The sequence below is a fragment of the Elephas maximus genome, chromosome 1, assembly GCF_024166365.1.
Source record: "Elephas maximus indicus isolate mEleMax1 chromosome 1, mEleMax1 primary haplotype, whole genome shotgun sequence".
Classification (NCBI taxonomy): Eukaryota; Metazoa; Chordata; class Mammalia; order Proboscidea; family Elephantidae; genus Elephas; species Elephas maximus.
The window spans coordinates 31,827,452-31,839,648 of record NC_064819.1 but is presented as its reverse complement, the minus strand read 5'-3'; the positions used below and the strand labels follow the sequence as shown (position 1 = coordinate 31,839,648).

The 12,197-nt window shown below is 42.8% G+C and overlaps 1 protein-coding gene across 4 annotated transcripts in view; it reads right to left on the bottom strand.

The window, feature by feature from the left end:
* The window catches only part of LOC126074848 (DCN1-like protein 1), a 132,916-nt gene that overhangs the window by 107,802 nt on the left and 12,917 nt on the right, over positions 1-12,197 (bottom strand). For 2 of the 4 annotated variants that reach the window (XM_049881638.1, XM_049881652.1), the window contains exons 5-7: positions 6,476-6,597; positions 5,889-6,036; positions 5,678-5,799 (exon numbers count right to left, since the gene is read on the bottom strand). In XM_049881638.1, coding sequence (XP_049737595.1) covers positions 5,678-5,799; positions 5,889-6,036; positions 6,476-6,597 — 392 coding nt within the window. The remainder of the gene's footprint in view (positions 1-5,677; positions 5,800-5,888; positions 6,037-6,475; positions 6,598-12,197) is intronic. The other 2 variants (XM_049881645.1, XM_049881660.1) reach the window with 1 other exon arrangement.

Genomic DNA, 12,197 nt, shown 5'->3' with positions numbered 1-12,197 from the left:
CAGGAAAATTGGAAATCATCAAAAATGAAATGGAACACATAAAGATCGATATCCTAGGCGTTAATGAGCTGAAATGGACTGGTATTGGCCATTTTGAATTGGACAATCATACAGTCTACCATGCCGGGAATGACAACTCAACAAGGAATGGCGTTGCATTCATCGTCAAAGAAGAGCATTTCAAGATCTATCTTGAAGTACAACACTGTCAGTGACAGGATAACATCCATACGCCTACAAAGGAAGACCAGTTAATATGACTATTATTCAAATTTAAGCACCAACTACTAAGGCCAAAGACGAAGAAATTGAAGATTTTTACCAGCTTCTGCAGTCTGAAATTCATCGAACATGCAATCAGGATGCACTGATAATTACTGGTTCTTGGAATGCAAACGCTGGAAACAAAGAAGCAGGTTGGTACTTGGAAAATATGGCCCCGGTGACAGAAATGATGCCAGAGATCGAATGACTGAATTTTGCAAGACCAACAACTTCATTACAAATCCCTTTCTGCACCAACAAAAACAGAGACTATACACATGGACCTTGCCATATGGAATACTCAGGAATCAAATCAAGTACATCTGTGGAAAGAGACAATGGAAAAGCTCAATACCATCAGCCAGAACAAGGCCAGGGGCCGACTGCAGATCAGATCATCAATTACTCATATGCAAGTTCAAGTTGAAACTGACGAAAATCAGAACAAGTTCACAAAAGCCAAAGTACGACCTTAAGTATATCCCACCTGAATTTAGAGACCATCTCAAGAATAGTTTTAACGCGTTGAACGCTAATGACAAAAGACCTGACGAGTTGTGGAATGACATCAAGGACATCATACATGAAGAAAGCAAGAGGTCATTAAAAAGACAGAAGAAAAAGAAAAGACCTAAATGGATGTTCTGAAACTTGCTTTTGAATACTGGGTAGCTAAAGCAAAAGGAAAAAATGATGAAGTAAAAGAGCTGAACAGAAGATTTCAAAGGGCGGCTCGAGAAGACAAAGTAAAGTATTATGATGACATGTTCAAAGACCTGGAGATAGAAAGCCAAAAGGGAAGAACACATTCAGCATTCCTCAAGGTGAAAGAACTGAAGAAAAAATTCAAGCATCAAGTTGTAATACTGAAGGATTCTATGGGGAAAATATTAAATGACACAAGAAGCATCAAAAGAAGATGGAAAGAATACACAGGGTCACTATAGCAAAAAGAATTGGTCAATGTTCAACCATTTCAGGAGGTAACATATGATCAGGAACCCATGGTAGTGAAGGAAGAAGTCCAAGCTGCACTGAAAGCATTGGCGAAAAGCAAGGCTCCGGGAATTGACGAATACCAATTGAGATGTTTCAACAAATGGATGTAGCACTGGAAATGCTCATCCATCTATGCCAAAAAATTTGGAAGACAGCTACCTGCCCAACTGACTAGAAGAGATTCATATTTTATGCCTATTCCCAAGAAAGGTCATCCAACCGAATGCAGAAATTATAGAACAATATCATTAGTGTCACATGCCAGCAAAATTTTGCTAAAGATCATTCAACAGTGGCTGTAGCAGTATATTGACAGGGAACTGCTAGAAATTCAAGCTGGATTTAGAAGAGGACATGGAACCAGGGATATCACTGCTGATGTCAGATGGATCCTGGCTGAAAGCAGAAAATACCAGAAAGATGTTTATCTGTGTTTTATTGACTAAGCTAAGGTATTCGATTGTATGGATCATTAACGAATTACGGATAACATTGGAGAGAATGGGAATTTCAGAATTCTTATCTGTGCTCATGAGGAATCTGTACATGGATCAAGAGGCAGCTGGCAGCTGTTCCAACAGAACAAGGCGATACTGCATGGTTTAAGGTCAGGAAAGGTGTGCGTCAGGGTTGTATCCTTTCACCATACCTATTCAATCTGCACGCTGAGCAAATAATCCGAGAAGCTGGACTATATGAAGAACAGCACATCAGGATTGGAAGAAGACTAACAACCTGCATTATGCAGATGACACAATTTCACTTGCTGAAAGTGAAGAGGACTTGAAACACTGATGAAGATCAAAGACCACAGCCTTCAACGTGAATTACATTTCAACATAAAGAAAACAAAAATTTTCACGACTAGACCAATAAGCAACATCCTGATAAACGGAGAAAAGATTGAAGTTGTCAAGGATTTCATTTTACTTGGATCCACAATCAACATCCATGGAAGCAGTAGTCAAGAAATCAAAAGACGCATTGCATTGGGCAAGTCTGCTGCAAAAGACCTCTTTAAAGTGTTGAAAAGCAAAGATGCCACCTTGAGGACTAAGGTGCGCTTGACCCAAGCCAAGGTGTTTTCAATAACTTCATATGCATGCGAAAGAATAAAGGAAGACCGAAGAAGAATTGATACCTTTGAATTATGGTGCTGCCGAAGAATATTGGATATACATACCATGGACTGCCAAAATAATGAACAAATCTGTCTTGGAAGAAGGACAACCAGAATGTTTCTTAGAAACAAGGATGGTGAGACTACATCTCACAAACTTTGGACATGTTATCAGAAGGGATCAGTTCCTGGAGAAGGACATCATGCTTGGTAAAGTAGAAAAAAACCCAGATCCTCAATGAGATGGACTGACACAGTGGCTGCAACAGCAGTAGACTCAAGCATAACGACAACTGTGAGGATTGCTCAGGATTGAGCAGTGTTTTGTTCTGTTATGCATGACAGAACCAACTCAACAGCACCAAACGACAACCTATCACTGTAGTGGAACCATTAAGACATCAATATGAAGACTGAGGTACAGAACAGAATTTCAAATTCTCATGGAATCCAGAATTTCTGGAGTCATGGAGGCTCAATGGATCCCTGAAACTACTGCCCTAAGATAATTTTTCAATCTTAAACCAAAAAAATCCCCTGAAATCTTCTTAAAACCAAACAATATGCAGTGTGATGGCCTGATTTTATATGTTTTCTCCCCATAGTCTTATAACTCCCACCAAGTGACTGGGTAGGATTATGCAAATAAATTGATTATCACCCACCAAGGGGGTTGGACAGCTTGCTAATAATGCAAATAAGGTGTATGGCAACTTTGTGGGGGTGGGACCACGCAAATCAGGTGTATGGAACCATAATGAGGGGTTTGGTCAGTTTTGCCATCCCTTTAGGCTTAAAATGAGCCATCACAGAGGTAGAAAGGGGATACCTTACTACCACCAAAAAACAACAGTCTGGAGTGGAGCACATCCTTTGGGCTCACGGTCCCTGCACTGAGAACTTCACAGAGCCAGGAGACAGAGAGCTGTTACATCGGAGGAGGCACGAGATGGCAAGAAGCTGCGGCAAGTGCCGCAGAGAAACAGCAGCAACAGAGACAGCAGAACCAGGAGGCTGGTGCAAGAAGGCGTGGTGGTCTTCCCGGCCCAGGAAGCAAGTCAGCTATGGTGGGCATGCTGACCCCCTGGAGCAAGAGAGCTAAGCGCCTTCAGGCCAAGGCCTGCCTGCAGGCCCTGCTGAGAAGAGGCTGTCCTGACTGAAGAACTTTATCCTGAGTGTTCCTAATCTTGAGTTATAACCTGGTACTGAAACCCTCCAAAAATTTGCTTGCATGTGATATTAATGATACAGTTCTATAATTTCCACATTCGGTTGGATCACCTTTCTTGGGAATAGGCTTAAATATGGATCTCTCCCAGTCAGTTGGCCAGGAAGCTGTCTTCCATATTTCTTGGCGTAGACGAGTGAGCACCTCCAGCGCTGCATCTGTTTGTTGAAACATCTCAATTGATATTCCATCAATTCCTGGAGCCTTGTTTTTCGCCAATGCCTTCAGAGCAGCTTGGACTTCTTCCTTCAGTACCATCGGTTCCTGATCATGTGCCGCCTCTTGAAATAGTTGAATATTGACTAATTCTTTTTGGTAAAAATGACTCTGTGTAGAAGTGCGGCCAGAATGCTCCTTAGAGGCAAGGATGGCAAGACTGCGCCTTATATACTTTGGACATGTTGTCAGGAGGGATCAGTCCCTGGAGGACAGCATGCTTGGCAGAGTACAGGGTCAGCGGAAAAGAGGAAGACCCTCAACAAGGTGGATCAACACAGTGGCTGCAACAATGAGCTCAAGCATAACAACAATTGTAAGGATGGTGCAGGACCAGGCAGTGTTTCGTTCTGTTGTGCATAGGGTTGCTATGAGTTGGAACTGACTCGACAGCACCTAACAACAACAACACTGAAACCCCGCTCTGCTGCAGCTTCCCCTACTCTGCTGTGGCATCGTCCCCTTTTGTTCACCACAATCTCTAACCGCGGTTTGCTCCAAGCCCGCAGCCCTTGCAAACCGTAGCCTCTAACTGCAGTTTGTATTTGGCGACAGATCTTTGCACACGCACCAGCCAGGATCGTAGCGCATGCAAAGATCCAGAGAATCCTGTCCTTATCTAACCCCAGACCTGAGCACCGCTGGAGCGGAAGGTATTCTCCAGCACACAGCACCACCTGAGCCCCTCTACAAAGCAAGAGGTCCCACAGAGTGGACTTCCTATGCAGCATGACTCAGCATTTGGATCTCCAAATTCGGGCATGGGCAGGCTCGGGGTGTAGGGTTTCAGGCGCCAATCCCTGCTCCCTGAGGACGTAAGGATATAAAAGTTCCCTGCTCCCCTTGGGTGGGGAGCATGTGGTCTTCTGGCTGCTAGGCCCCACAGTGCTCCTTGTCTGCAGACAATAAATTGCCACTTTCTGTTTCCCTTGCAACTAGCGTCCGTCTTACTTCGATTGGCTAATAGGACAGGACAGGAACCTGAGGAATTCGGTTACAGTACCTCCCTAATAAACCCCACAACTGTAAGTATGGTCTGTGACTTCTGTGTGGCCACTGCAAGGAATTATCAAACCCAGCAGAGAAGCAGAGAGTGCCACGGGAGGGACGGCTGGTGTCAGAATTGGTAAAGATTGGAGAGGAGGTATGTCTGACCTCTGCCTCACAGGAATCAGCCTTGGGCTGATGCTGCTCTTGATTCTCCCCCTTCATGAAGTTAAATGAGGAGGTCTGACGCCCCAACACTGTCATTTTTCCATAAGAGTTTAGCTTAACTAGTAAAGAATGTCTGCTTTGAGCATTATGCTCTTTTAAGATCTATCTATATGGGATCAAACTGACGATTTTTGATTTTTTTATATGGGATCAAACTGACGACAGCAACTCAAAAGATTAGATAGGAACCTTAGGGGGCAGTGAGTTTACATTAATGGGGGAGGAACAACTCAGAAAAGGAGGGTGAGAATGGTTGCACAACTCGAAGAATATGATCGATGTCACTGAATTGTACATGTAGAAAGTTGAACTGGTGTATGCCTTTGCTGTGTATATTCTCAACAATACAATAAAATAAATTATTAAAAAAAAAAGACTGAGGTAAATGTATATTTACTGACATGGAAAAATGTCTATGATTCACTGTTGTACTGTGTGTTAATGTATACAGGTTTCTGTGTACCCAGAACATGTCTGAAAGAAGGCTTACCACGCCGTGATCAGTGGTTAAGTCAGGGGACAGGACTGAGGAACTATAATGCTGTCTACTATTAGAATTCTATGTATTAGCATGCATTACTTTTATATTTAAAAAATTCTGAATCACCAAAAAAAAAAAAAAAATCTCGTCCCACCTTGGCGTGTCCACAAACTTCTCGATCAGCACAGCATCATCACTGAAAGACTTCTTAGCTTCTCTCCGCGCACTCTCTAACTGTTCTTGGAATTCTTTTTCCGATCTAACGATCTTCATGCCCTAAGACAGAAAAGGTGGTTATGGCTACGACATAAATAAGACAAAAAAGGCCAGCCTGAAATGGAAAACATGAGCACACATAATCTTACTTTTCCTCCTCCACCACGGACGGCTTTGACCATGACAGGATAACCGATCCTCCCAGCGTGGCCTTTCAGGCACTGGTCAGACTGGTCCTCACCATGATAACCTTCTATCACAGGTACTCCAGCAGCTGCCATTATGGATTTGGACATGCTTTAGAATTAAAAAAATAAAATTAAAAAGAGCGAGAGAGAGAGGTACTTTAATTCTACAAATTACTTCATACAAGAGAAACACAAATACAGCATTTCTATATAGCCCAGTCTATAACATACAATGGAACTTTTTAAAGAAAATATTCCATAAAGAAAGGACTACAGTCTGAGATAACAAATATAAAAATATACACTAGTTAGTTTTCCTCAAACCAGTTTTTCATGTGGTGGTTCATCTCACATGTTTTTATCCCAAAAAACTAATTAATATACTGATTAGGAATGCTAATTAGTCAACTATTTTCTGTAGCCCACTGGCATTTCCCTATGTGGGAGATAAATAACTTATGCTTATGTCAACAAAAAGGTAGAATGAAAACACCTATTAAAGCTAAAACAATTTCAATTGACCTTCATAAAAAGGTACAAACTCATACCTCTTTACTCCCATGTCTCTAATTGCAGATGAAGGAGGGCCTATAAAAATAATTCCCTCTTGCTTACACAGTTCAGCAAACTCTGCGTTTTCTGAAAGAAAACCGTAACCTGGGTGGATAGCCTAAAAGTGAGAAATAAAAGGACAACTCACTAGAGCTAAATTGGCAAAGCTGTGTCGTCTTCTGGGGAGCCCTATGCTGGTGACAGATACGCGTGGTCTCTATCAAAATCTGTCTTCAAAGAAATGTCTGAAATGTATTTACACTAAAGTTCTGAAGCCTTACCTTTACCAGAGAATCCGTATTTCAATTTAAAATAATATTGCTATTAGGGTAGATGGAGCCCTGGTGGCATAGTGGTTAAGAGCTCGGCGGCTAACCAAAAGTTCGGCAGCTCGAATCCATGAGCCACTCCTAGGAAACCCTACAGGGCAGTTCTACTCTGTCCTACAGGGTCGTTATGAGTTGGAATGGACTCGACAGCAATGGGTTTTTTATTAGGACAGATGTCAAAGAATGTTTGCAAGAAGGAGTGAAGGGTTTCAGAGTGGTAAGGGGGTTTGTTTAATCTGTCTCCACGCAAAGCTGGCCTAGTTGAGACCATGGTACCCAAAAGCTGAAATGAACACACTAGCACAACGATGCCTCACTTATTGTTAGGTTACTATCTGCCAACCTCATCTTTCCAGAATAAGGCTGAGAAGGAAGCACAAAGGCACGTGAACAGCGAAGAGTGAACCATAAGGACCATGGATTAAAGTCTACGCATACTTCAGTGAAAGGGGAAGCCTCAGACTTCAGTCCAGTCATTCTTAATTTACTCAGAGTTTTAACAAACGTTACTTACTGGCTTTCTTGTCCACAGAAGAGAGAAATCAGCTACACTGAAGGACAGTAAGCTAGCTAAGAGTAACACACTGACAGCAAGATGTGAGGAAAAAGAGACCCCACAGCAAACAGAAGACAGCAAAAGGCAGAGTAGGGGTGGATGATTTAGTTACAGGTAAAGCTACTCTCTCAACTTCAGTAGCCCTGAGGGCATTTTTGTTCTTTTAAAATCACAATTACGTATGTATTACAATTCTAATTAAAAGAATATAAAAAGAAAAAAGTTCAGTCAACCCTATTTCAAGACAGTTTGTCTTCTTAGAGTTATGAGTTCCTTATATATTCAATATACAAGTTTTTTTTAATCAAATATACGTTTTGCATATATTTCCTCACAGTCTGCTCCTTGTCTTTTCGTGTTCTTAATGATTTCTTTCGAAGAGCGTAAGTTTTAATTTTGATGAAGTCCAATTTATCAATTATTTCTTTTATGGATCTTGCTTATGGTGTCACATCTAAAAAATCATTGCCGAACCCAAGGTCACAAAAACTTTCTCCTAGAAATTTTACAGTTTTAGATCTTCCATTTAGGTCTATGATACTTCTTGACTTAATCTTTGTGTGTGTGAGGTGTGAGGGAGAAGGGGCCCTGGTGGCATGGTGATTAAAGCACTTGGCTACAAACTGAAAGGTTGGCAGTTCAGACCCACCAGCCGCTCTGTGGGAGAAAGATGTAGCAGTCTGCTCCCATGAAGATTACAGCCTTGGTGACCCGATGGGACAGTTATTCTCTGTCCTATAGGGTCACTATGAGTTAGAATCGACTCAATGACAATGGGATTCATTTTTGTTTTTAAAATGGGAGGTTAAGGCTTCATCTTTTTGTATACAGATATCCACCTGTACCAGGATTTGTTCTCCCTTTATTCAAAAATCAATTAACTGCATATGTGTGAGTTTATTTTCAGTCTCTCTAGTATGTTCCATGGATCAGGATATTTATCTTTATACCAATACTACACTTCCTTGGTTAGTGTAACTTTACAATGAGTTTTGAAATCAGTAGTGTAAATTCTACAAGTTTACTAGTCCTTTCCAAAATTGTTTTAGCTATATACTAGGTCTTTTGGCTATTTAAATATCAGCTTGTCAATTTCTACAAAGAAACCTGCTGGGATTTTGATAAAGACTGCATTAAATCTATGGTTCAATTTGGAGAGAACTGCCATCTTAACAAAACTGAACCTTCAGTTCACGAACATAATACATCTATCCATTTACTGAGGACTCTAATTTCTCTCAGCAGTGATTTGTAATTCTCACTTACACAGGTCTTCAACTTCTTTGGCTGACTCTACTCCTGAGGTTTTGACTCTTATTGATGTTATTGCGCATGTACTCCTTTTCCTAATTTCATTTTCAGACTGTTTTTTCTAGTCTCCCTTCTTTTTAACAGATACTTAATTTGACGGAACTCTTAGATGAACTAGACACACATTCTCTTTTCATAACTAAAAAGAAAATCAACTATGTCCTTGCAAAAATAAAATTCAGCTGCACAATCTGGGAACAGCTGCAAGAAAGTTAACGAATTTCTCTCAGGAAGAACAATTTAATATACCCAAACCAAGGCATTCCCTAGTACTCGGGTGGATTAGAAGGAAGAAACAACACTACGGCCACCCTAAGTCGCGGGTCGTCGGGCAGGTACCCATTCACCCTGATAAGTAACAGGGTAGCAACTCTGTAGAGTGTCCATTTCACAGCATCACCATGTCTTTAAGGGTAAATGCAGAAACCTGTTATCCGCTACCCTTAGATCTCTGCCAAAAGGATTTCTTTCGCATTTGTAGTTTTCGACTATTCTACTCTGTACTTGTTCAAGTGCATGCACAGATCCAAGGTGGTGGTTGTTTTAAGACAAAAGCTGGCTTTGCCTTCAAGTAGAAATGAGACACACCCTTTCCACAGTGGAGCCAATAAGCCATACTATTTAAATTCTTATTACAAGGAAACTCCCACCCATACCTGTTACACTTAAAGCATATGAATTTCCTTCTGGTCAACAACATAGATGGCCGGTATTTAGTTAAATAACTCGCTGCATGGGTTAAGTTACCCATCACTGATTTTGAAACATCTGAAATAAAAAGTGTCTCATTCCTGGAGGCAAAAAGAAAAACCCGCGGCCATCCAGTTGATTCCAACTCATAGCGACCCCATAGGGCTTCCAAGGCTGTAAATCTCTACAGAAGCAGACGGCCACATCTTCCTCCTTCGGAGCCCCCGGTGGTTTCGAACTGCTGACCTTTCGGTTAGCAATTGATCGCTTTAACCACTGTGCCACCAGGGCTCCTTACATTGCTATAGCCTAGTACTTGACTCCTAATTATCCTGCCGACTTTCATCGTTATCACCCCTACCTTTTCCCCCAAAAAGTCCAAACTCATTGCCATTGAGTCGATTCCAGCTTATAGCAACCCTATAGGACAGAGTAGAACTACCCCACAGAGTTTCCTTGGCTATAATCATTACGGAACAGACTGCCACATCGTTCTCCTGCAGAGTGGCTGGTGAGTCTGAACCGCTGACCTTTCTGTTAGCAACCAAGGGCTTTAACCACTGTGCCCCCAGGGCTCCTTCACAGCCCTACTCCCAGTGTTCGTTCGCCACAAGGCAGGCAAGAGAACTTATTAAAACGTAAATTAGATCACTTCATCCCACTGCTTGAAATCCTTCAGTGGCTTCCTTCTACTGAGAATGAAACAGTCTTTATCAAGGCCTATTAAAAAATGCCCTGGAAACCCTGGTGGTATAGTGGTTAAGAGTTGGGCTGCTGACAAAAAGGCTGGCAGTACAAATTCACTAGCCATTCCTTGGAAACCCTATGGGGCAGTTCTACCCTGTTCTATAGGGTTGCTATGAGTTGTAATCTGCTCAACAGCAATGGGTTTGGGTTTTTTTCTTTTTAAGGTCCCTGGGTGGTGCCAGTAGTTTGTGATAGGCTGCTCACCTAAAGGTTGGTGGTTCAAACCCTCCCAGTGGCACCAGAGAAAAAAGACCTGGCTTATTATAGTCAAGGAAACCCTATGGAGCAGTTCTATTCTGCCAAAGATGGATTCATGGAACTGCCATGAGCTGGAATCAACCTGACGGCAATGGGTTTGGATTTTCTTTGTATTTTATAATACCCTAAGTCATCCTGCCTCAACCTCTCTCTGCTTCACCATTAACTCCCACTCGCTTCCTGTTTGGATTCTCTCAGCTACAAATCTAACCATCCATGTTGTGCTTTGTGATTAAAAAAAAAAAAAGTTGTCACTGGGTCAATTCTGACTTATGGTGACCCCATGTGTTTCAGAGTAGAACTGCACCCACCAGGCACTCAAGATTGTGACCTTTTGGAAGGAGATCCCCAGGCTTTCCTTCTGAGGCATCTCTGGCTGGGTTTGAACTGCTAACGTTTCAGAGAGTAGTCAAGCACTTAACTGTTGGCACCATTCCTGGACTTTGTGAAAGGTCCAGTGGTTAAGTGCTCAGTTGCTGACTGAAAGGTTGATGGCTGGAACCCACCAGCTGCTCTGCAGGAGAAAAACATGGCAGCCTGTTCTGCAAAGATTCCAGCCTTGGGAACCCCATGGGGCAGGTCGTGATGGGGCATTGCCAGCTGGCTTCCTGGTAGGTTCTGGCACAGGGGCTGCTGTAGGAAAGCCAGGACCAGCAGCTCCCCTATGCCTTTACCCTGGAAGCAGCAGTTGGTTCTCGTCTCAGCTTCTCTGGAGGCTCCCAGAACTGGTGGCCTCCAAGCACCAGCAACAGCTAGGCAGGGCCCCTCCACAGAGCTGAGCCATAGCTCAGAAGGCCCTTCCTCTAAGCTGAGAGACTGGTAACCCCAACCTCGTCCCCATCCAGAGGGGTCGTTGTCCTCTCTGTAGTTACTATTGCTGGGTAATTTCAATATACCCTTTTTGCTCTTTAGCCCTCTGACATTGAGATAACTGATTCCTATTTTAAAAGCCCTCTGTTGAAATACTTTTCTAGTTAAATTTCAGTTTTACTAAATTTCAGGTGCCTGGATGACACAGCCCTTAAATGCCCTCAATCCCGCCACATTGAACGCTTTCGTCCCTTGAACACACCAAGAGTTTTCATCTCAGAGCTCCGGCAGTTCCATCGGCCTGAGCGCTCCTCCCTCAGGCTTTCGCATGGCTGGCTCCTTCTCATCATTTAGGTGGTTCTTCAATTGTCACCCCCCAAACAGGCCTCCCCTGACTACCCTACTTAAAGGCATCTCCCAACCAGTCACTCTTTATCCTCTTATCCTCCTTTATTTTCTTCAAACCACTTATCACTCCCTTAGTTGTATTATTTATTTGTTTAAATATTTATTTTCTGCCTCAGCTGCCAGTGTAGCTTCTTGAGTGGGAGAACTGTGTCTGTCTTATGTACTGCTGGGCCCACGCATAGAAGCTTGTACAAAGCAGGAGACCCATTAATGTTTGTTGAGAGGATGAATGCATGAATGTTTGGGGAGTGGTATGCCTCTACACCTCCCATCCAGGCTGCCTAAGTAAAGGCCTTGGGCCCAGAACATTCTCTGATAAGGAGGCTGGGAATTGGGTTGCCTTCCCCCTCCCAGTTCCTTCTCCTTCTCAGAGAAGGCTTCCTCCTGTTCTGGGCACATGGTAACTTTCTCTGTCTCCTGCACATACGTTGGCACCATACCCCACTTTTGTATCTGTTTCCAGGGTCTCTCGTACTATGGCACAAGAGGAGGGATGTGCCAGATTATAAGAGATGGCCTCAGGGGGTGGACTGAAAGGGAAACAGGCTTTGTGAGGCCAAACTTGGGCCCCCCATGTGGCCCGCCAATTCCTTACAGTTTGCTGAGTCA